General features: G+C 50.4%; 1 protein-coding gene across 3 annotated transcripts; it reads right to left on the minus strand.

Annotated features, from left to right (window-relative positions):
• Nucleotides 1-633: 633 nt before the first annotated feature.
• PITX2 (paired like homeodomain 2) lies at nucleotides 634-20,338 on the minus strand. Of its 3 annotated transcripts, XM_068543311.1 has the most exons (5): nucleotides 20,065-20,338; nucleotides 16,222-16,277; nucleotides 15,617-15,754; nucleotides 4,325-4,530; nucleotides 634-1,898 (listed from the first exon to the last, which is right to left on the minus strand). In XM_068543311.1, exons 2-5 carry the CDS (start codon nucleotides 16,265-16,267, stop codon nucleotides 1,335-1,337), a joined length of 954 nt encoding a protein of 317 aa, XP_068399412.1. In that variant the 5' UTR covers nucleotides 16,268-16,277; nucleotides 20,065-20,338; the 3' UTR covers nucleotides 634-1,334. The 3 variants fall into 3 exon arrangements, with proteins under 3 accessions (XP_068399412.1, XP_068399414.1, XP_068399411.1); XM_068543313.1 differs by lacking the exon at nucleotides 15,617-15,754; XM_068543310.1 differs by lacking the exons at nucleotides 15,617-15,754; nucleotides 16,222-16,277; nucleotides 20,065-20,338 and adding an exon at nucleotides 5,385-5,912.
• Between the last annotated feature and the right edge of the window lie 4,114 nt (nucleotides 20,339-24,452).

Genomic DNA, 24,452 nt, shown 5'->3' on the forward strand with positions numbered 1-24,452 from the left:
GCCCTTTGAGAAACTAAAGGGCTGTGGTTATTAGAAATGGTCTTTGTTTCTTTTAATGTCTCAAAAGGATTTGGAAATAGTAATGTAATATAACATGAAGAATCTCTCTACTTAAGCCTGAGAGGTAAACGTGGAGGCCTAAATATTTTGAACTGAAGGTGTTTCCCTGTAAACTTATAGACGTATTCCTCTTGAGAGGAACGTATATAAACTGTAGATGTATACATACACACATACTTCTCCAGAACAATTTACTGGATGTGCAGGTTCCCCCTTCCCCAAAGGAGTAAACTTGAGAGTCATTCCAGCTAACATACTTTCTAAATTTCTTTCTCCTTTTTTCTTTCCCTCTTATATTATTTGCTAGCAATAATGGAATCCTCTGGGTGTAAGCCAAAGAAAAATCTGGGAAACAAGACCAGACTCCGCAGCCCCCCTTTTTTTTTCCTGAGAGTACCTCTTTTTTCTTTTTAGTTTCTGATGAATGACTATAATTTATTTCTACCAAATTTAAATAAGTACTGCTGCCTTGTGTATTTAACTAGGCAGGCAGAGGGAACTGGTTTTTTAAGGAAGCAGTGACTGAGAAACCCTGGCCAGGCAACAGAGGAGGGCAGAAAGAATCCAGACCAATTTGTATGCAGTATATTTTACTCCCATGAAATAAAACACATTTTTTTTCATATTTGCTGAAAAGTAAAACAATAATATTGTACGAAATGTTATACACAGGGTAGGTTGTACATAGCAGTTTCAGGAACATCATTGCATCCACCAGAGAGACTATTCTAAAACTGATATTCACACATTTTTTATAATAATAATATGTTAGAAACATACAGTGTGGCATTTAGTATATACATTCCTTTGCTCGCAAGCAAAAAATCCTAATCGCTTCTGTATAACATGCTTTATTTTAAAGCCTAACCTTTAAAAACACTGTTGTGATATTACTAACAACTGCTTTTTATAAAATTAATTTGACATTTCGATATATATACATCCTTTCAGTCATTTTAATGTTAACAACGCTAAACTTAAAAAATAACAAGCTTATAGTAATGTTAAAATGTCATATCCAGTCAAACATTTGTGTGTGTGTCCTTGCAACTGTTGGAAATACTTTTTAGTGAAAGATGTCAGACAATGAGGAAATTCCTTTGAAATCAAAGGAGCTCTCTTTAATTCAGTGGTTTCCCTTTTTCTCTATATCTTCTCTCTCTCTCTCTCCCTTTCTTTAGTGCCCGCGACCTTCTAGCGTAATTCCCAGTCTTTCAACAAGGGCAGAGCTGCCCTATCCGGCACGGTCCTAGAATCCCGGCGCAGTGCGCGGCTCACACGGGCCGGTCCACGGCGTACTGGCAAGCACTCAGGTTGGACGCCGGGTTCTGCACGCTGGCGTAGCCGAAGCTGGAGTGCTGCTTTGCTTTCAGTCTCAGGCTGGCCAGGCTCGAGTTACACGTGTCCCTATAAACATACGGAGGAGTCGGCGGCGCGTAAGGACAGGCGGGCGTGGGCACCGCGGAATTCAGCGACGGGCTGCTCAGGTTGTTCAAGTTATTCAGGCTGTTGAGGCTGGAGCCCGGGACGCCGGTCACCGCTGAGGGTACCATGCTGGACGACATGCTCATGGACGAGATGGAGTTGGGTGGGGAGAACATGCTCTGGGATGACAGGGGGTTGACGTTCATAGAGTTGAAGAAAGGGAAGCTCTTGGTGGACAGGGAGGCCGACGTGAGGCCCTTGGCGGCCCAGTTGTTGTACGAATAGCCCGGGTACATGTCGTCGTAGGGCTGCATAAGCCCGTTGAACTGCGGCCCAAAGCCATTCTTGCACAGCTCGGCCTGCTGGTTGCGTTCCCGCTTTCTCCATTTGGCCCGGCGATTTTTGAACCAAACCTGGGGGTGGAGGGCAAGGGAGCAAACAGATGCCACAGATCGGATTAGTAAAACCTAGATCCGGGAAAGCACCAGCGACCACCCCCGCTCCAACACACACCCGCGCGCCCTTCCCGCCACAGTTCCCCCCCCCCCACTGCCCCGCGCCCCAAGCTGCCAGAGCCCCGTCCCAACGCAGGGGGCCAGGCCGGTTCAGGCCTGCGAGCCCGGGCTCTGAGTTGCGCCACAAACCCCAGCACACCGCCTGGCGGCCTGCGGGTGGCTTATTCACTAACCCACGTCCTCCTCAGGGTCCAAAAACACTTACTGCAAAATAAACTCAGAGCAGCGGGCTTTCCGCCCAACCCTTCCCCGGCTTGCATTCCAAAGCCACAGACTCAGTGATGAGGACAAGGGGCTGGGAGGCCCGCTCTCTCTCCCACAGCTCCTCCTACCCTCTCGAATCTCCACCGCCGCCCCCTACTCCACGGAACGTGCGCCCTCAACAGGCGCCAGGCCACGACCCCCTTCCTCGCCTAGCAAAATAACCAAATAAAAAGTAAAAGACCACCTCCCCGACAGTTCATTAAACTCCGCGAGCTTGGCGTGTAAATCTCCGGGAACCCGGGACGAGTCGCTTTGCAGCCTTCCCCTCCCTTCGCTGCGCTCCTTCACACCCTCCGCCCACCCCAGGCCAGACCCGCGCGCCCGGCGCTGCTCCGGCCGGGCCCGGCCTAGTCGCTGGGCTTTGCGGGCGGCCGCCCGGCCCCGCCAGCCCCCACCCGTGTCCAGTGGCCCAGACGCAACCCCATTCTCAATCCACATCGGGTCCGCCCGTCGCCCCAGACGGCGGCTATTGTGTATTGGAGCGAGGCCTGACCCGAGATTTCCGAGCTGACACCGATGATGTTTCACATTACACATCTCAGCCAGGCCCAGCCACCTAATCTGCTTTTTTTTTTTTTTCCCCCTCCTTTTTCCCTTTCATTCTCGATTTCCTTTTTATCCCCCTTCCTCTTTGCACCCGACAGCTATAAAAAGGACGCCTCACTGCCCACTCGGCTGGACAAGCAGCGGGCCTGGAAGGGGGTAGTCCCAGGCAGCCAGAGCGCAGCGCTGCGGCGGCAGGGGCTTGGAAGGGACTGCTGAGAAGTCGGAGGGGGTGGGGGAGGGTTTTCTGAAGGATTCCGGAGACCCCATAGATTGTGTTTTCATTTTAATTACTTGCCATTTCTACCCTGGGCCGTCTAAACTTTGCCCAGGCGAGAAGAGTACGTGCGAGGCCCGATCCCCAGATGCGCGTGAGAGCTATGAAAAACTGACCTTGTGCAAAAAAACACGCGGTCCGGGCCTGAGCCGTAGCTCTGCGCTGTTAAACTAAAACCATTTCCAACTTCAACCTGGCTCATTTATCCACTAGCACAGCCTCATTCCCTACACACATGCCACTCAGAGAGTGCCTTCAGTATCTCGGCTTTGGGAGTGCATTTTGGTCTTATTTCATCATTATTGCTATAGTGTTTTCTTCTGTTTTCTCAGCTCTAACTGGGGGCTCTTTTTCTATACAGAGCTTTTTTTTTTTTTTAAACAGCAAAGCCTCTGGCTCCTGCTATGTGTGTTTTCTGCTTCCAGAATCCTAACAAATTTGGAGTTTTCCACCGACCAGCACAAACCAGGATATTGGGTAATTTATTTAAGTTCATTTTTGCCAATCCATAAAGTACAGATTTGCTACAAAGGTAAGCCCTTTCTTTAATAAAACTATTATAATTGGGAGGAAGGGTGTGAGTAACAGTCTCCTGAGAAAAGATAAATAAACCAAACCGAAAAGTCTTTCTTCTTTTTTCCTTTCTTTCTAAGAGGACTGGCAGGGTAGCAGTTGTGTATTAAAACTGCTTCCACAGATCACAAAACCAGGGGATAGGGTGTGGAAGAGATCTGAATGGCAGAAAAACCGCAAAGACTGTGTAAGGAGGGAGAGCAGAGGAGAGAAAGGGCCGGGCTAGGCCTGGCGCGGAAGTTGTCCAGGGAGGGCAAACCCTTACGTGTCTCAGGCGGGTTTTCCTTGTTAAAGGCGCTCAGGTTGGAGCCTGTCCTCGGCTCCTGGCCTGGGAGGGATCTTATTAGCGCTCTTCTGGCGAATACAAGCCGGGAACACAATGCTCTGTGCAGGGGAATGCACGCGGCCGCGTTTGGGAGCGCGCGGTGTGTCGGGGCGTTGAGCCGGAGCCGCTCCCGGCGCCTGCGCCAGGCCCGCGGCCAGTCTCGGAAGAGGGAGCTGTAACCTCGCAACTGGGGCCGCCGTAAGAGGCCATCTGCCTTTGCAAAGGCACCCACCCGAGCCCTCCTGGACAGCCCTGCCTTCCACACTCTGTCCCGGGCTACAGGGCCGGCATCCCCGCAACGCCCTCCCCGCTAGCCCTCCCAGCCTCCGTGCGGGCTCCTACCCGGACTCGGGCTTCCGTAAGGTTGGTCCACACGGCGATTTCTTCGCGCGTGGACATGTCCGGGTAGCGGTTCCTCTGGAAAGTGGCCTCCAGTTCCTGCAGCTGCTGGCTGGTGAAGTGAGTCCGCTGCCGCCGCTGCCTCTTCTTCTTGGACGGGTCTTCGGCGCCCACGTCCTCATTCTTTCCCTGCTGGCTCTTATCTTTCTCTGAAAATGAAACACACAGCGGTCCCCGTCAGAATGCCCACCTGCTACCCGCGAACGCCAACTGGACCAGGCGGCAGAGGCCGGGGAAGAGCTGGGCTGCCTGGCGGGGGAGGAGGGTGGGGAGCGGCCGCTCCGGGCCAGGGAAAGCGCTGCGTCTGCGGGGTGTGCAGACGTGAGTGTGGGTGTGCGCGCCCCACCGCCTCTCCTCCCCCAGCGCCGCACGTTTTATTTACACGTTTATCTCACTGCGACGGCACAGTCATTTTTATAGCCTGTGCTTTCAAGTATATTTATAAGCTTCTGCGTGGACACACCAAATCTCCCGGGACACCCACACGCGCGCGTTTTACAGAACCCCCTCGTAAAAAGCTCAGATTTCGATGCGGTTTCGGAAGGCTAGGAAAAGTAGGCTTCGGGATTCGGCGAGGCACCCAAGTTCCTCTGCCCTTTAGGAAAACCGCCTGTTCTTCTGAGGCGTAGTTTCACAAATATTTTTCTAACAAGTGGAGCTTCTTGGGAGCTGAAAGCCGAGAGCGGAACAGGGGCCGCATGGGGGCTGGGGGAGCGGCCTCTGAAGGTCCTCGAATGGAGATGCTGGGATTTTTGTGACCCAGAAAACAGAAAGGAGGCCAGGGTCGGCATAGGGAGGGCGGCAGAACTGCCCGCGTGAATCGCGCCACCCCAGCCGGGCAGTCCAGGCAGAGCGAAAGGGACGAGGGGTCAACACAACCCTGGCTCCGGAAGTTCTGGGGGGAGCGGGCTACAGGACCACTCCCACCACGCCTCCCCCAGGAGGGGCCGGCTTCCTCGGGGGAGAGAAGGGCCGAGCGGCGCGGGGCCACGCGGCGCCTTACCTGCGGCCTCGGGGCTGGAGGTGTCAGAGATGGTGTGCACCTCCAGCCTGTGCTTGGAAGAGTCCAGGGAGCGGGTCTGACCGGGAGCCAGGACCGAAGCCATGGCCAGCGGCTGGGGATGGTGACAGGAGGAGGACGAGGAGGCGGCCAACAGCTTGGTCCCTGCTGCTCGGGGCTCCAAGTGCAGCGGGCCTTTCATGCAGTTCATGGACGAAGGAGCGCGCCGCCCTACGAGTCCTGGGCTGCCGCCCGGCCGAAGCCCCGTCGCCGCCGCCGCCTGCTTGGCTTCCCGCTCTAGGCGCGGAGTTTCCTCGCGGTGGCCGCCGCGGGCAGAGCAGGGAACACAACCCCGGCAAAGTCCTCGAGCCGAGCCGCCCCCGTCCCCTTCGGAAGGCTCAAGCGAAAGGGTCCGGCGGCCGAAGTCAGCGGGCCAAAGGAGACATGGGGATGTGGGTAGGAGAGCACGGTTCGGAGCGTCTTTGGGGAGCAGGCTTCCAAGCTCCAAAGCGAAACAAGAGTGGGCAAAGACCCCTTTCTTCCCTCCCTCCCTCCCTCCCTCAAGTACCCCTCCAATAAGGAAGGCTAACGCCGCCGTTTGCGCTCTGCCCGCCCCCCGCGCGGCAGCCCTGACAGCGAAGTGTCAAGAGTGACAGGGACAGGTAGCTGATATTAGATCTCCTGCGGCGGCGGCGGCGGCAGCAGCGCGGGCCTCCGGGCGCACCCTCCGCGGTGCGCACACGCACACTCCCTCGGGCGGTCGAGCTCGAGCCCGGCCTCGCCGCAGCTCAGGTCCCAGCACCCAGGCGAGCGACGGACCAGCTCTGCGGCTCCAAGCTTCCCTGTTGGCCTAACATCTTAAAACCAGAGGCGGGCTTCCTGGTGCCGAGACGTCACTCGGCCGCGGCCCTCCCCAACCCTCCCCGCCTCCTCCCAGACCCTTCGCCGGCTGGAGTGACGTGACTCCGCACCAATCAGGAGCCCCCGAGCCGCAACCGAGGGACAGTCCTGTCTGCACCTATCAGCTGTGCGGGGCCGGGCTAATACCTCGCTGTGCCCGCCGAGTCTACACCCGGCGGCTCCCGGGAATTCTGCTCCGGCCCGGCCAAAGACGATCCGGCTTTTAGTTCTGGTGGGGAGGTGGAAAGATGCGGCTGGGAGTAAAAGGCTCGTCAGAAAGAAGCGGAAAGATCGAAGGCTGAGAGGTATAAGGATCAACAAGACACCCAGCCACCCTCCCCTCCTTCCTTTTGTGTCTCACTACATTCATTTCCTACCGAGAGGTGTTTTTCTCTCCCGTATGGAGAGGAGACATGCTACTTAAAACCAGAAAAATTTCAGAACACCAACAAATCATCTCTCCGATCTTAAATTTTCCAAACAGCCTGTCAAGTGAATGCTGCGGAGCTAATCTGAAGAAGCTTTACTTTAATTGCAAAGAAGACAGAGCCAAGAGAGGCTAATAAATTAGAAATCGAGAAGCAAATGGATCCGTCAAAAGAAAATTACCTTGACTTTAAACGAACAACTGTTTGGTGGTTCACTCTGGATTTATACAAGAATAAAAAGTCGACTCAGATCACGTTCTCTGTAATGCTTATTAGTCCCCAGACAGAAAACACACAATAGACTAGAAACCCTAACCCAGCATTTTCAAAATGCTGAAAGCTTATCCATTCTACTTAACGTTGATTAAGACACATATCCTAGAGCTTTCAAATTCCTTATACACTGTATTAAGCTCATCCTAACCCGAGAGAGCCACGCTTTAAATTCAACTCTCTTGTTTACTTTGTTACCAGATTCAAACCCATAAAGCCTGTAGAACCAACAACCTTGAGCTAATTATATATAAAAAAATATGCTTTAATGAATTTCCATACACTTAAGAATGTTGCCAAATAACCAATTCCAAGGATAATTTTTAAGTCATTTTCTATTCCTAGGAGCTCCAGGCTGTCTTGAATTGTTGGAGTCCAAGCAGGCAGAGGCAGTAGGTTGTGGGCAAACGCCTAGGAGAACGTTCAGCAAGGAAAAGCAAAGCCTTGTTCATTTATTTAAAACAAAAGGAAAAAACACCTTTGGGGACATCTAAATCTTTACAGCTCTATTTCCAAAGAAATTAAAGAAAGAAATTCAAACATATCATTCAAAATAATTTGTGAAAGTCCTTTTGTCCTCCGGCTTAGGTCAGCTGGAGAGCACAAACTAATCTCCCCTGGGTTTCTGCATTGACGATTGCTTTATTGTGGAGTTAGTGGTATCATCCCTGAATGTGTATTTGTTTGACATTACAGTCAATGATTTGCAACGCCAGTATGAGGTATCTTCAGAAAACTCCCTCCTTGTCCTTGTTCCCAAGATTGGGAAACTTTTCAGTCTGAGGCAGAGTGGATGAAGCAGACTAAAAATATGTTTGTAACCTATGTGTCTCTCCTTTGCCCTGCTCCCGCCTCCCCCCCCCCACCATATCTGCAACTCCTCCCCCATCTTAAACAAGCTTGAGAACAGTCCAAGAACCAAATGAGAATTCTTCAGTCTCTCCCCAAATTATCATCCCACTTTAAGAAGAATTTAGCTATAAGGAGGAACTTTCTTCATAGGAAGCTTTAAATCAGCATTTCTGGTTTTAACCTTTTATTCCAGTTAACCCCAGTCCATGCATACACACACCTGCTTAGAGCAGAACACATCCTCATGTGACAGGTCTGCATTAGTTGAGGCTCATACATCCACCTATATTAGGTCCTGAAATCTTATCACTAAATTATACATATTACATAAGCAGCCTGTTGGTAAAGAAGGTTAAATTAATTTACATTCTGCTCATTATCTGGTGCTTAAATGATGCATTTTATCCCTGAGATTTGGTGGAGAATCTCCTTCTCAGACCCCCCCTGTGCTTCACCGAAGACAATGCTCTTACATTTGTAGTGGTTTTTAATCTGATAAGACCCTAATTTGCTTAAGTCTTTTAAATAAGGGTTTTAAATGTTTCTCACCATTTTCTTATTGAATTTCCTCTAATTCCCCCAAGACCATAAAGTATATGTGGAAAGTAAATATTTCCTCCCATTGCACTGCCAGCTGATGACCTATAAGTAAGTCAATATGAATCCAGCCCTTTTCTGCCCAATGTGTTTACTAATCATATTCTAGTATCTTCTCTTAAACCTCAGCATAGCTGCAATCCCCGCAATACCATACACTCAAGCCTTCATATCACAAAGAAACTCCATCACATCAAAGAATGAAAGATTCTCCTCCATAGTGAGCATATTTTTTTTCCTTGTTTCTTCAACATTCAAACCCTGGAGTTGCAATTTTTGGTGGAGGCTCTGAGTCGTTTTCAAAACTCCTTACTCAGGAAAGCTGAGAAGCTCCACAGAGCCATGTAGATTTCTAAGCCCATCTCTCATTAAACCCATGGAATTTTGATTCAAGCTCATTGGCTCTGTTGACTAACAGAACTTTCCTCAAGGCAAATACAGTATGAAGGACCTAAACCAGCCTCCAAAGTGGGTGAAAAATCCAAGGGCAAGTGACATCTCCTCATAGTGCCAAAGTGTGGAAATGCTGGTGATCAGCCTGAAAGCCTGAAAAGATAAGGAATCTTAAACTATATCGATCCATTGCAAAGTCAAGTGGAGAATAAAGAAAGACCAATTACTTGAAGAACTCTGGTTAAGCAAAAACGAAATCATATATACATATGCATATATCTATCTATAGATAGAAATACACATACATAATATATTCGCCACCCCCCCAAAAAAAACCCCAACTGAGACAGGGAGGTATTTCTTTGCATTTTTCTAGCCAGAGTTTCAACTCTCTCCTAATCTTCTAGTCACTTCACACACTCTGAGTTTGGGTGATACCCTTTCCAGTCCCAACAGGGTTCACTCCACTGGTGGTAGGAGTGCTCCAACATGAAAAGTCTAGATAAGGAAAAGCAAGTGTGTAGCGGGGAACGAAGAAACATTTTTCAGTTAAAACTCTAGTGGTGGTGGGCAATTTTTAGATTTAATCTACAAAAAACCGGTGGGTGCAAATGTATAGGCAATACAGATGACAAAGGAGCTGGAAGTAAGGGAATCTTAGGTATTCTGTCAGTTCAGAACTATTGCTACCCGCCAGCCCCCCACTCCTCTTTGACTGGTCCTAGAAATTACTATGACTTCGGCCTCCATCAGAGAAATTGTCAATTCAGAAAAAAATCAGCATAGTCGGTTCAGGGAAGCTGGAGGTGCTGCACAGCTGCGGTGGGGAAAGGACAGGAAGCCCATTGCGGGTTTGGGTTTTCCACTCAGAAGAAATCAGGGATCGTCTCAATCGGGTTTTCTTTCTTATTCTTTCAAAGAAAGACCCTTGAGGAGGGAAATGTGTGACACGGGGTCAGGCGTGTTTTGAGCTGGTATTTGCCACCGATTACCAGCCTTAAGGTCTTATTTAATTTCACACTCTTCAGGGTTAGTTGCACAAAGGCCCTCTGGCCATCGCGGCGAGATGGGTTGGGTAGCGCCGCCAAACTCTCGGCTGCGGCGGCCGGGATATGAACTGGGACCCAACCAAGTGACTCGTGACTTATGGAAAAAAAAAAAAAATCTGTCCTCAAAGCTCACCTGGAAGATGGTTCAATTAGATGTCTCCTTGCGCTGTCAGGCCGTAGAGGGGTGGTAGTCTTGTTCCCATCCAGGCCAGCTCAAGGACGAGACCCGCCCGGACTCAGGTCGGAGGCACGTGACAGGCGTGAGTGTGTGTATGCGCGAGCGTACGGTGTTAGGCGCAGAGGTCAGAGGGAGACCTTGCACCTTGCCCGGAGAAGCGGCTCTGCCTCCCCTCCTTCCCCTGCCTGGCTTTTCTCAGCACGCAAATCCTCCTCCCACCCCAGTCACGAAGCCGAAGCACCCAGATATTAAAGGCTTTATTGTGGCTGATTTCCACCCACCCCCTCCCCATTCCCTAAATGGAATAAAAAAGTGCAGGTTTGTAAAAAGTGGCGGATTCTTTTCGGAATCAGAAGTCTGTAGAGATACTGAGCAACATCCACCCTCTCTGGGTCCCTGCAAATGGTACCCATACTTCCGTTCCCACACCATGGCTTCAGGTTTGGGATAGCTGGCTGGGTGGTTCTCTTCACTCCACACTGGCGGGTGGAGAGAGGAGCGAGAGATTCGAGGAGGCTCGGGGGAGGTGGGAGGACTACTGCAATCACTAAACCCACGCGCTGTAATGCCTTTTCACATCAGCCTGGTAATGCTACAGGTTTATTAGGCGCTCATTTAATCGCCGAACTGCAACTAGTCATGGAAAAGTAAAATAAAGAGAGCGGTATATTTGTGTATAGGGGTAAGAGAGAGATAGAGGAATGAGATAAACATCAACATCTAGGTCCAGAGAGATAGAAATGACAAGGGACTAACTAAAATTACTTTAAAAAAAAAAAGTGGATTGAAATGCTCCTCTTTCTCTTTTCTCTATTTTCCCTCTTCAGCTCTTGTCCCATCTCCCTTTCTATTTCTCTTGTTCCCCTTCTTTCTGTCTTCCCTCTCCCAGACATGCTGGTAGCTAACATTCAGCATTAGTTGTCATGGTGACCATAAATCACATAAATCCAAAAATACCCACCTATAATCTGAGATGAAGCTTTTATTTCCCTAGTGAAATAATATTTTAAAAGCTGTCAGCTGACAAAAAAAAAAAAAAAAAGGAACCCACCTCATTGTCGTAACCCAAGTAATATATTACTTCTAAAGGTTTAAATTAAAATGTCAGCCTGTTAAAAACACGCTGGGAGAATTTTGGGCACTCTTCATGTCAGATCCTCACAATGAAGTTGACTGCATCACTCCTGATCGCTCTTTAACACATATACTAATTTTGCCTGCTCTCTCTCCTTCTATTCATTTCTTCCCTCCCTTCCCAACTACCTTAGTCCTCACAGACTGTCTGCCTTAGGTTGTAAAAGAAAGGAGCGTCCATCAGGATCAGAAAGGAGCTCAATCCTTTGCCTGAGCCTTCTGAAGACCTTGTATGTTGGTCCTCTGTTATCAATCACTTCCCTAAATGAAAGATGGGTGTCTTGGGGTAAAAGGTGCTGGTCAGGGCCACAATGGGGGAGACTTTCTAGAGGAATGGAGAAGAGAGAAAAGCGGAGGGAAGGACTGGTGGGGGAAAGACGGAGTAGTAGAGAATTGAGCTGGGCGGCCAGGTTCTGTGATTAAGTCTAGCCCAGGAAAGGCATGTATAGTCTCCCAGTCTTGCCTTTTTCTCCTGAGAGGAAACTTTCCCATTTGAAGACGCTGAGCGGGGGGTGGGAGAAAGGAGGGTGGCGGCCGCAGTTGGGCCTTTTGTCTTCTACCTTGGGCTTGTTGTCTTTTGCCTATCTTTGGATTACAGGGTATTCGCCTAGATGAAGAGCCATTAATTACCCATTCAGTCAATATTAGGAAGACGACAAAGCTTTTTACATAGGATTAAGAAGACATCAGATTGTTCCATTAGTATATTCCTGCTCACGAATAAGCTTTCGTTATACATTTCCTTCTCCCCCGAGTCGCTCTAACAACTGCTGCATATATTAACAGCGGGCGGCGCGGGATGACAGCCGAGCCAGCCTTGCGAAACTTTGAGCGCGCCCCGCGTCAGTACCGAGGGAAGCGACCTGTAAAGACTACTGTGCGGGCGGGCATCCGCTGGGACTGACTACTTTTGGACAATTTCCCCTCTTGGGAGGAAGAAAACCCCACACAGAAAGGAGAGGCAGCTTCTACCGATAAGCTGCAGATTTGGCGTGGGGTGGGGTGTGGGTAGAAAAAAAATGGAATTCTCCCCTTCCCCAGCTCCGCGCTTCCGGAGACCTCACGCCTCTGCGGCACGCCCCGGTCCCCTGCCCCCTCTTCGCACTAAGAGCCCTCCACCCTTCTAAACAACCCCCTTCTTTCTGACCACGCTCAGGCCCGAGGGCCGCCCCCCGCAGCACCATTCTGCCTTTTGCTAGAGGTGGTCTGGGCTGCTTTCGCGGTGCTCCTTGTGATCACGCATTAAAGTCGCTCTGTAACGGCGAAGGGAAACCAGGTGATTTGTTTTGGGAGGCGGGGGGGATACATTAGGAATCCACGGTGTACGTGCTCCGCAAGGATTTGGTGATTGAGTGAACAGGGCTCTGCGGCCGCCAAGGCGGGGCGGGGGGGCGGTTATCGCGGGTGCTCTGAAGAAGAGGGGCACCCGGCTGCTGCCGCAGGAGACGGTGTGTGTCGCGGCGGGGCCTTGGAGTCCTTGTCCCTAGGGAAGGAAGTCTGCGCACACCAGAGGCCCGGGTCGAACACTTTCAGCCCAACTGCTCTGCCAAAACGATTTGAAAATTAATGGCATCGCTGGGGGAGGCCCGGCGAATGTACCCGCCCCAGGTCCGGTCGCGAAGCCAGGCGCGGGGACCGAGAGGCGGCAGCTCGGTCGATTACAGCTCTGAATCCAGAGCCACGGCCCCGAAACTTTAAAGGTATTGACAGGGGAGGATCATTCCATCCTCTTCCCGAAGGCGAAGACAACTTTTTGAGTTCCTCCAAACGGAGCCCCTTTCGGGACACCCAAAGCGAGGAAAAGCCAGGACCTCTGTTCTAGGGGGATGTTCTAAGCGGGCCTCTGCCCCTTCTGTCTGGGGGATGCTGTTTAACTTGTCAACTCTTCCTCTCTTCACCTGCCATACCTAGCCACCCCTCTCTCCACCCTCTCTCAAACCTCTGGCTTTAGGGGATCTTCAGCCTACTCCCTGCCCCCTCCCGTTTCGGGGTTCTAGCCAGGCTGTGGGTATCAAGGGGATGGGGACTCGCTTGCGATGGGACGCAGAGGCCGGGCCTCCCAGAGGTCGACACTGTCCACTCTGAAAACGTTTTCAGCCTTCAACGAGGACACCGTGTTTTGGGGGTATGAGGAAGAATAGTGCCAATAATAGAATAGCATGGCCCTTTTCTAAAATCGCATGTCATTGTAAACACTTTTCTTTTTAAAAGCAAATAAAAACTATAAAAAAGTTAAGGAGAAAAAAATCATTTCTTTCTTTTTCTTTCTTTCTTTCCTTCTTTCCTTCTTTCTTTCTTTTCTTTTCTTTCTTTCTCTTTCTTTCTTTCGCAGGCTGTCGCTAGGAGTTTGCATATTCCATAAGTTAATTTACTTATATTCAGTAAAGGGGACTCTGGCAACCTTCCTTCTATGGCTTTGCCCACTCGTGTGTGACATTTTTGGTCTAACCCCATTCCCTAAAAGCCAATAAAATCAAGATTTTCAGCATTTTTCCTATCACGTGTCTCTTCTTAATTAATGGCATTACACATGTTTGGGCAGCAATTTTCCTCTTCGGTCCAAAAAGTAGAAAACAGACTGTTAGCTGTGTGGGGAAGAGCCTATCCCTGCACTAAAATAATCCGGGCCTGAACATAATGGTTAAGAAAACAATCGTTTGTTATTTCTAGCTCTTTATTTGTTTACTAATTACCAAAAGCGAACGCCCAGGAGTGCCTGCCTGGACGGTGAGAGGAGCAGACAGGACTCGCCGGCTCTCCGCCGCCTCTTGCCCACCTAGGAAGCCCCCATCCCACCTCAGGGTTCCCCTCCAAGGGGTCCTAAGCTCTTGTGGAAGTCACCTGTCCTCAGAAACCATTCCTGGGGTCAAGAAAACACTGGGTTGGGGTGGGGGTGGGAGGAGACATTTTGCATCTCTCGGCTCCCAGCGCTGCGAGAAATGTCAACCTCGGCTGGGCCGCGGCCGGCCCGCGCCGTGCGAAGCGAGATTGGGGAGCTCCCCTAGCCTGGCCGGAGCCGGCGCTGAACACGCACAAAGCATTTTCCCCGGGAGTCATCGCTGCTCTTGATTTTTAACCATATCCCAAACATACTCTGGTGTAATAATTTATTTTTACGACCGATTATCAAACAGAAGAAGAATTTAACACAATCTTAATGACAGAAATCACCCGACGTTATCTCTACATGGCCCCATTTAACCCCATGGGGTTAATCCCGGACAAGTGAGCGTTTAACTGGCCCAGCAGGAGGACTTAGCGATATTGCGCAGTGTCGAGGCCGCTGTGCTCCACACCACTTTAGACGTTTTATTCCAACAAATGATGCTTTTCTCTCAGATTCACTGGGAAGCCCAGTGCGGGGCTTTTGTTTTCTTCTCGGTAATACGGTTTGTTTACTTGGCGGGGGTCCCAATTCTCTCCCCTCTAGCACACATTACATTTGTATCCTTACACTTTAATCCGGAAAGAGGGGGTTAGGGGCCGAGGACTGTGAGGGCTTTATCTCCTCACGTTATCAAAGGTCAACAACCTCCTAAGGATAGGCACTTATTTATTAAGGGGTCTGGAAAACACGGAGAAGAGACGAACGGTAAATTTGAGTTTTTCATGTATTCCAAAGGAAAGGTTGTCCTCTCATCCCCTCTCTGTCTCTCTGTCTCTCTCTGTCTCTCTCTCTCTCACACACACACACCTAAAAGACACGTTTCAATTCAACAAGATCTGTGCGTAGGAGACGTTTTAAGTTTTACACAAGCCTGCACACTTTGAGCAGCAATATCCCTTGCCTCGGCCAGAGTGAAACCAATCAACCACACCACCAAAACCCGAGATCCCGCAACCAGCACAACAGGTAGGTTCGTGTCGACAGGGGCACCTACTCCATTCCACCCTCGGCTGCTGCGCGCAGTTGCTGCCCTCAGGCTCTGCAGGGCTACTGTCAGCTCCTCCACCTCGCCGCCGGGGCGAACCTACGCCAGCCCGAGCCTCGCGTGCTGGCCTTCCGCGGTAAACCCCGCGCCCACAAGCCTGGGAGGGGCGCGGCCAAGGGCCGTCGGTACGGGGTGGGCCCTGCCGCTGCTGCATGCAGTGGGACGTGGTGAGCGACAGAGGTCGCTGTTGGACCACTTTTCCACGCCAGCTAGCGGCACAGAGAGGTAGGTTGGGGATGTGCGCAGATCAGGCCACACATCAGGAGATCATCAGGAGAGAGCGAGAGGGAGAGGGAGAGGTGATGGGTCTCAGGAGTGCAGTATACTTTGGGGAAAGGAATTAACGTTCCTTGCACGGCTGCTTCCCGTCCCAACCAGAGGCCAAGTTCCGAGCAGGCGCGCCCCGTCTGGCGGCCTCGCCTGCGTGCGCCTCACCCGAGCCCCAGAGGACCGGAGGCTGGTGCCCAGCGCGCGGCCTGCGCCTCGTTCTCGACCTTACCATTGGCGCCGGGATGCTGCCTCGGGAAGAGCTTGCTGCTGGCCGCCTCTTTCCGGCTCTCGGGAGAGTCCGTGAACTCGACCTTTTTGATTTCGGAGTCTTTGGGGAAGAGGCATTCAACGGCCGCCGGCTGCACGCCTGGGCCACGCGCGCCGGCCCCACGTGCCGGGAGAGAGACGGCCCGGATGGCGGCGGAAAGTAGCGGCGGTCGAGGAGGGTGGGAGAGGGAGGCAGGATGGAGGAGAAAGAGGGACAAAGAGCAAAGACCCAGTTAGAGGAAAGAGCGGAGGACCCTCCCGTCTCCCGGACCCTCTGGCAACCCGGCGCAGGGCGGCGTTCTCTCTCCGCGCCTCCCCGGCTGCCAGCAGCTCCCGCCGGGAGGCGGAGGCCCGGGGCTTCGACACGCGGCGACAGGCTCCCTCCCTATCCACAACCCCCCACTGGGAGAGGCCACCGGCGTCCTGGTTCTGATTTCCTTCCTGCTCTGGCCGGCCCCTCCGGGAAGCGCCCCTCGCGCGGCCTCGCCACGGGACCAGTGCCCTCTCGCCGCCCTCGCGTGTCGCGGTCTCCCGTCGGGTGACCCTGGCGGAAGAAACGACTCTTACCTAATTGCACACACGCCGACACTAGTTTTCGGCAGTTGGTCTCCATTCCCCGTTATCTGCAAAACGGAAGAGAAGGAGGGCTGTGAGAAGCGGCGGCGGGCGAGCGCGCAGGGCTCAAAGCAGGCTACCTGTGGGGCAGACGACTTCGACACTAGCTATTAGGCGCCTAGTCTGTGCTAGGTTTCAGGCGTTTTTCTGGAACCTGACAGCCTCTGGCAGCCCAGCCTCATTCCCACCCTTGCCCCCGGTCCAGGACATCTGAATGTTTACCAAAGAAGGGCGGGGGAATGTCCCTCCAGAGTTGCAGCGAATGGGTCCAGGGGCTCTTGGCCGATCAAGTCACCGTGTTCTGGGAACCTAGGCTGTGGAACTACTCACAGGGGAGTCTGTGTCAGGGGTTAAAAGCCCGTCTGAACACGAGGACAACCTTAGCAGATACAAAATTTGGGGATGAGTGAAGAGGACTTTCTCCTTGGGGAGTTGCGCGTGAAGGCCAACACAGTGCTTGCCCGTTAGTTGAAGCCTAGTAAACATTTATAGAGTGCCAGAGTCAACTTGTTCCTGTCCTAGATAACAGTTCCCCTCGATTTTCTGTAATTCTGAAACGAACAGGACTCCCTAGGCCTAGGGTGCTCCAGGAGCGAGCTGGCTTCGGGCCTCTCATCCATCAGGAGCCACTTTTCCATATTTAGCCACACTTTCCCCGGGAGGTACTCACCCGGCCATTTATTTACCCTAAAGTATGATTTAAGATCGCAGAGCAGGGGAACGGGGTGGAGTGACTGAGATTGAGGAGAGCGTGGCAAACGTCCCCGGAGGGTTTACTGCCCGCCAAGGACAGAGAAATAGCTCTGAGAGACCGGCTCCTCCAGTTCTCCCCCTTCTCCCCGGCAAACCAGACCTTCTCCAAATTTCCAACCACAACGCAGCGAGCCAAGCGTTTAACGTGCGCCCCCTTCTCCGCCACGAGCAAACCGGGAGAGGTGGGTGGCGAGGGGCTCTGTCAGGGTGGGTGGAAGACCCGCGGCTGCTTTAAAGACGGAAGAAAAGAAAGCTCCTCACGCCCCTTGGATCTCGGCGCCTGCCTCGCTCCACGCTACCCAGGGTACGCCGGCGGCGGGAGGGCCCACCTCACTCAGGTCCAGGGCTGGGGCTGGGGGGCGGGCGATACCCGGCTGCGCAAGGGGCGGAGGCTGGGCAGGGAGCTGGGGGCGTCTGGCTCTGGCGGAGTCGCATTTCCCGGCTCCTCGGCCTCTCCTGGAAGGAGCCGGGGCCCAGGGGCCTCCGGCCAAGGTCGCTGCCTAGAGGAGGGGCTGCCCCGCGCGGCGGCGTGGGGCTCCAGGGGTGGGGACCGCCAGGCGGTTCCCCCACCCGCTAGCGTGGACGCGGGCGGGGGCGCTGCCGATGCTTGCGGGCCCGGGGGCCCAGAAGTGGCAGTTTGGCGGCTCCAGATTTAGTGATTCTGCAGTAAAATCACAGGATTAGTCCCTGATTGAGATGTCTGTTCATGAGATATTACAAAATTCATTATCACAGCTTTCTACTAACTCGATATGAAGTAACACAGATGGGATTTTATTAGTCCAGACTTCAAATGTTTACTTATGATAATTTCAGGGGAAATTTGCATGTCATCATCATTTCGATAATCTTTTCTTTTTTTTTTTTTAACTTCTGAATTGGCTGCATTATTAGCTGGTAGCCAGAGCTTTGCAGATGGTAACTGCAAATAGTTTTTATTTTTTTAAATAGTAAAATATACAAGAGAAAAAGATCGGGTAGCTCAGTGTAAAGTCAGTCAATTATTACACATTCTCCCCCCACTCCCAAGCTTCAGTGCTGAAGACCAAACAAAGCAATACAAAACAAATCTTCAAGAACTCCTCTCTAAAGACTGAAAAGAAGGTCAAGGCGTGTTCCTTAGCTCACTCCTACATGTCCTTATGACTTGGGGATTTATTTTGCAGTCAAAATGAGTCTTGAAACCTGCTTTTTTTTTTTTCCCCTGCATATAATGACCAGGCTTACTAGATGAATTGAGTCTAAATAACTGGGGAAGGTAATTTTTAGAAAGAGACCTCCAATTCCTGCCTGCTGATCCTTAAACTTGCCCTGTCAAGGCAGGTCTTAGAAGACAAATTTGGCTGCCGGATTTACAGACTGGCTTCAATGGCTAATCTCACAAATTAAGATGAGCAACTTTTCCCGTTGGGAAGTTGTTCTCACCCCAAAAGTTCATGTCCTGCTTGGAATGTATATGCCAGGCAATCTTGTTTTGGCCAACTTGAGTTTTCTATTGTGAGCTCACTAAAAAGCACGACACAGCTAATGGGAGCACCCTGAACCACACTGGCTAAGGCAGGCAGGCAAGCCCTAAGGAATAAAACAATTTACTTAAAAATAATTTCTGCTGATTGCCATAAGATGAAATTGCAGGAATGAAATATAGTCCTAATAATTCCACATCCTTTCACATTTCCCCCCTTTCCATTCAAGTTGTTACCCTATAACAAAATCTTTAATGGAAAGTTTAAAAATAAACATGGCAAGAACATATGTTTTCAATGAACTAAATTAGTGAGATTAGTCAGTAAATTAATTTGCAGTGGGTAATCATTTAAGGAAATTAAAATACTGCTTAACACAGTTCTGTATTTTAGCAGTTTAAGCCTTCTTTTAAACCAATTAATATCGATGCTTCAGGAACACTTGAGGACAAACATGCTCAACTTGAGGAACAAAGCACCTGAATAATTTAAGTGTAGTTTTTCTGAGGTAGAGCAAAACATTCCATAAATGAAGTAGCTATTTCATTTTTAGGGAAGGTTTGATTATTGAAACCTTGTATGCTTATTTTGTTACATCAACAAAAATCCTCAATCTATATTGCTTAAGTGCTTTGTTTCCTTGACATAACTGGTATTTGAATTTTTAGATGGATTTCCTCCAAAATGATATTAAAAGCATCTTTAATTCTTATTAATAGCCTAAAAAGAATGCAAGGAAATCTCTCAAAATCAAAGTTTTCATAAAATATTTTAGAATGTATGAAGTCCTATATTATTTTAATCCATGATAGCAAATTTCTTAAAAAATTTAGTTTAGTAAGACATGCTACTTGCACAAATAAAAAAAAAAGAGTAAAAATCACACTACCCTATGATGGTTTGATTTCTAAATTGCTTAGGAAAGTAAAATCATTAAATTGTAATAAAAAGAAATACATACTTCTCAGATTTAGAATCATAATTTTTTTCTTGCTGGACGGTTGGAAAACAGTCCTCTCCCCTGCACCCATTTAAAATGTATCTCCCGAAGTGCAAGATTGGAATTGACTGGTAATCAATTTAAAGGATTTATAATCCGAAGTAATTGTGTGAGCTTGGCATTCAGGCCTGGCTACCAGGTAATTCGCTTGGGCCTGAGAGGTCACTAACTGCCAGTTAAGATGGAATCTTTTTCCAATTGGTAACAATGGGAAGGGGGCTAATCTTCCAGTAGCTGAAACTTTGTACAGAGCCCTTTATCTTGAGAATGCTAATCCTCAGTTTGAGGATTTGTCCCTGTAGTGTTGGCACCAAGATTTAAGGGAAGATACCTCCTTTTAAATGCCAGCCATGGTCTCGCTTCCCACTCGACTTCAGCACCCCGTAGATTGTTAGCGTCTGTGACCGGGGACCAAAGGAACAGGGCTTTGCGAGGTCTGTTTGCCAACTGCGTTACCTCGGGGGAAAGGCAGCCCCAAGAGCCACAAATCACCTACGGTGAAGATTCTCCAAAGTGGAACAAATTTCCAAACTCGCATTATCTCACATCCCTGCGGGAGAGACGGCCTCCACTTACCGGCTACCGGGAGAGAGCTGCTGTCTCCGCGTCCCGCCGCGTCCCGGAGAGATTTCCAGCGAACCGAGGCACGGGCTGCACCGCAAACGCCCGAAAGCCGGGTCGAGAGGGCTGCGAGGCTCCGGAGGGCGCCGAGTTCCGAGGGGGTCCAAGGGCGCGCAGTGGCCTCCGGAATCTAGCCGTCACTGGCCGTTTCTTTCTGCTCTTCTCCAGCTTTCTAGCTTGCTCTCGCACTCTCTCTCCCCTCCCTCGCTCTCATCCCTCTCTCTTCCCTCAGCTCCGACTCCGTGTGGGGAGTGACGTGACGTCAGCAGAGATTCCACCAAACTCCACTGCACAGTGGCGGGCTGGCGGGCGGGCGGGCAGCCGAGCCGGCAGCGCGGCGGGCGATCAAGGGGCGAGCGCAGCGCTTGGGCGAGCGCGGGGGGAGCCAGCAGGGGCGACGGGAAACGGGGCAGGGGAGGGAGGTGGAGGCCGGCGGGCCTCGGAGTCGGGAGCTGGAGAAGGAGCCGGGAGAGCGAAACAAGGAGAGGGAGCCGGGCAGGGCGCTTAGACAGGAGCAGACAGAGCCGCAGGCGCAAGCACTCCCACTGTGGAAAGGAGCACGAGGAGGGAGGATGGGAAGGAGGAGAAGAAAAAGGGATCTGCGCCAAACCGGGAGCTCTAATAAATCAGAGGGGGAGGGCAAGGGCGTCGGGGAGACGGAAACGTACTCCTGAGGGGGGGGGCAAACCCAGACGGCTAGGGAGGAAGGGATGGAGAAAGTGGCCCAAGGAATGGAACAAAGGACAGTGTACATGGGTTTGTCTGGGGGCAAGGCTTGTGGGGTGTGAGTTTGAATGTGCCTCTGTGTGACCTTCTTTCAGGCCTGCAGGGTTGAGGAAAGAGGTCACAGAAACCAGGGATTGCGGGGGAGACAGGAGGCTGGAGAGAAGGCAGGCGGGGTGGAGTGAGAGAGGATGACTGAGGAGAAATCTGGAAAAGTGGGGATGAGCGGGGGGTCGGTGGGGTGACTGGGTTTGGGAAGAGGGTGGGAGAGAGACAGCGAGAAGGGAGCGAGCAAGGCTAGTCAGCCGGGGAAGGCCGGGATGCCCGGCCCAGCACCGCCGGCCGGGACACCGGGCCCGAGGTCAAGGCGGGTGGACCAGGAGCGCAGCACCCGCTGTCGGCGCGCAGGTGGGCATGGCCGCGAACTGACCAGTGTGCACGAAGGGATTGCGCTGGACGAGGCTCGGGTGTTCACTGGGTCTAGAATTTCCTCTGCTGTACCTACACTCAACAAGTTCACTCCGGGTCACGGCTATCTCATTTTTTAAAATGACGAGGTTAAGGTTCCTGGCGAGCATGGTATTAAGTTGCAAGGGATGATGGTGGGGGGGGGGGGAAGGAAGCTCCCCTCAAATCAACATTTGCTCCTAAAAATCGAAGAATATGTGAAGTTAGAGGGGTCATCCCCCCGCCCAACCCCGAAAAGTGTGCCCTACTTTTAAACCCTGATTTTCCGATTTCCAGCAAGAGCTTGTGTTTTGGTAGTGAGAGGATATTTTTGCTCTGTCCTGCCTTTGAGTGGAAGGACTTTTAAATACGATTCGCCTGGAAGACCAGGTGCGAAGGCTTCTGCCAGGCATATTGGACAAAGTTCTTTTAATCTCAAGGATGTCCTGTTAATGTATGTTTTTGGAAAGTGTCGGAAAACAGCCATAACTCCCAGTTCCGTATTCCCACCAATATTATTTCCTGCATAGGAGCAAAACTCAGCCAGGCCTGCCATTAGAGAGTCCCCCCTTTTGGTCCTCAAGAGAGGATAAAATGCCCTCTAAAAGTTGTATTGCTCTTCCTAAATCAGTATACCAAATCTCATAATTTTAAGAAAATATAATGACATTGAGGGAACGTGTGTGAAATGTATACGTTTTTGAAAGCCTGGCATTTAAAATAACCCAGGTCACCATATAGGTGCTGGGCTTTTCCTACATTTGGGGGCTGTCTGGAACATGTTATGTGTTTTCTTGAATTACTCCGTGTTTTGAATTCATTTGAGTTAGCAGTAAAAACAGGCAAACAAACTTGCTCAATTTGTTTTGAGTGCTAAATCCCTTCACTTTGAAATAGCTAACAGTCGACAGATGGACTCATTTTATGGAACGGGTTAGCCTCTTCAGCCACGAAGAAAACTGACGAGAGGTCTACATTTTTAAGTCATTTCTAACCTCCACGTAACATCCGTGAAAACTCAAACTTTCTCTCTTTACCGGTGGAAATTCAAGACAGTTTTATTTAAGGGGAGAGAAATGAGGGGGAAATGCCCACGTGCTGTTTTTACTTTTATTTCTCCTCTGTCTCTGAGAATTTCTATTTCTGGTTTCTGAAATCTTGCTGAGGCAAGAAAATCAAATTTCTTCAAGTCCCACGACTGAAATCTAAGGTCACAGCATACCACATAATGTGGTCCAAGAAAAACATTTTCGTCTCTGCCCATCAAAGATTTTTGCTGCCTCCTCAGCCCCCTGAGTTATGGGTTAAATGTCTCCCTCCTTTTCTTTTCATTTTATAGAGATTAAGAGACGCTCGGAGCAGAACAGCCTCGCCTGCATCTGGAGGCGAGGATGGGGCATCTCACGGAAAAGTGGGAAAAGAGTGAGAAAACCGGAGACGGGAAGATTCAGAGACGCACAGAGAGACAAGGGAAAGAGAAAGGGACTGCGCTGCAGAGAGGCGCAGATAAGCGCGTGCCTCCTCCTCCCCCGTTTCAGGATTCAGAGGTTTGCAAACCAGGGCTGGGATGGAGGGGCTCCGGGAAGCTCACATTCCCCTCGTCCCCCTTCTGTCTGGAGTCTCGCCCGCCAGGGGCTGGCTAACCCCAGTCTCGGCCGCCGCAGACACCGCGCGGAGCTTTTGGGTCCTCGCCTCGCCCAGCGCCAGTGCAGCTGAAGTGAGCAGCTGGTGGGAAATGCAAATGGCTCCTGGAGAAATAGAAGATACAGAATGATTCTCATTCCCTCCTCGAGTGTGTGGAAGGAGCTGGACATACGTTTCACGCTCCTAATCCTTCTTTTACATTTTTAGTCATACTCCTATTAAACAACTAATTAATGCCCAGAACCACCAGGGAATACATTAGGCATGCAGCGGAGAGGCAGGGTGCTGGGGGGCTACAAACCACCGAGCTGATTTTAGACGTGGATTTCAGGTTTTTCCCTCGTCAGAACAGAAATGGAAGAGTGGGCCGTGGCGATTGTATTTAGATTCCGATTACTTCAAATTAGAAGGGGGTGGGAGGAGCGTCCAACCAAAGCAAGCAATTCCCTGCCTTGCAGATGTAAACAAGATTGTAGCATCAAAGGTACCAGCTCCTTAAGGGCCAGATCTCCTGGCTGGGAGCTGGGTGTGGGGAGACACTGGCCTTATGTATCAGTGAATTTCAAGGATGTTACACTTTTACATAAACAACTCCGGAGCCGATCGCCTGGTGAGACTCACTGTTCTAGAATATCTTAAAAAAATTTTTTTCCCAGAAGTATATATTCTTTTTACTTTTCCAAAATTTTGAACTATGTCTAAAGATAATAACCTTCCAGTAAACCAGTGCACTGGCCCATTTCCCCCAGCCATTCCTTCTGTCTTTTTGATCATTGGATTTAATGTGTGTGGGACACAGAGAATTAAACATAGCACACCGCCCCTCCAAATACATTAGCATAGGAAGAGTGGTGCTGGCTACATGGGTTCAGAAAATTTTTGTGAGATTCTGAATTATGCCCCTCCCTCTAATGTTTTGAAGCCAGTGACAGAACTGTTAGAATAGAATCGAATTGTGAAGCTCAGAGAGGACATAGCAGTTTGTGATCAAAGCTTGCCAAAACCGAGGACAAATGCGGGGCGGCGACATCTGCCACCTCACTCTCACCCAAGAGTTAGGATTTGGGAAAGGTACAGTATTATTTTCAAGCCCGCCTGTGACTGGCTGCGTGCTACCATTTACTTTCTTCCCTCTGGATTATGATTTCAACCCTGGCAAGCAATTTCCCCAGCTTCTTATCTGACAACAAGAGAGTATGTAAATACCAATGGCTAGAGATGTTTAACTGCCTCAGACATTATTGATTTGTTGGCTGTTCTAAATTTTCTTCCCAGTCCAGGTCTTGTTTCCGAATTGTCTATTGAGGAGGTTTGAGGCGTCCCTCCGATGTTACAATACAATAATTTTTTAAAAAGGCATTCAAGATGAACCAATTGATTTGCATATAAATTAAAATTACTATGCGTTGCCTATTCTGGTGTTTTATAATCATTTCGAAATTAGTACTTAACCACTTGAGCTAAAAGAATATATAAATGTCTGTATTGACTCACTAATGAATTACCTAATTAAAACGTCGCCTCGTGAT

The sequence above is a fragment of the Eschrichtius robustus genome, chromosome 4 (genome assembly GCF_028021215.1).
Source record: "Eschrichtius robustus isolate mEscRob2 chromosome 4, mEscRob2.pri, whole genome shotgun sequence".
Lineage (NCBI taxonomy): Eukaryota > Metazoa > Chordata > Mammalia > Artiodactyla > Eschrichtiidae > Eschrichtius > Eschrichtius robustus.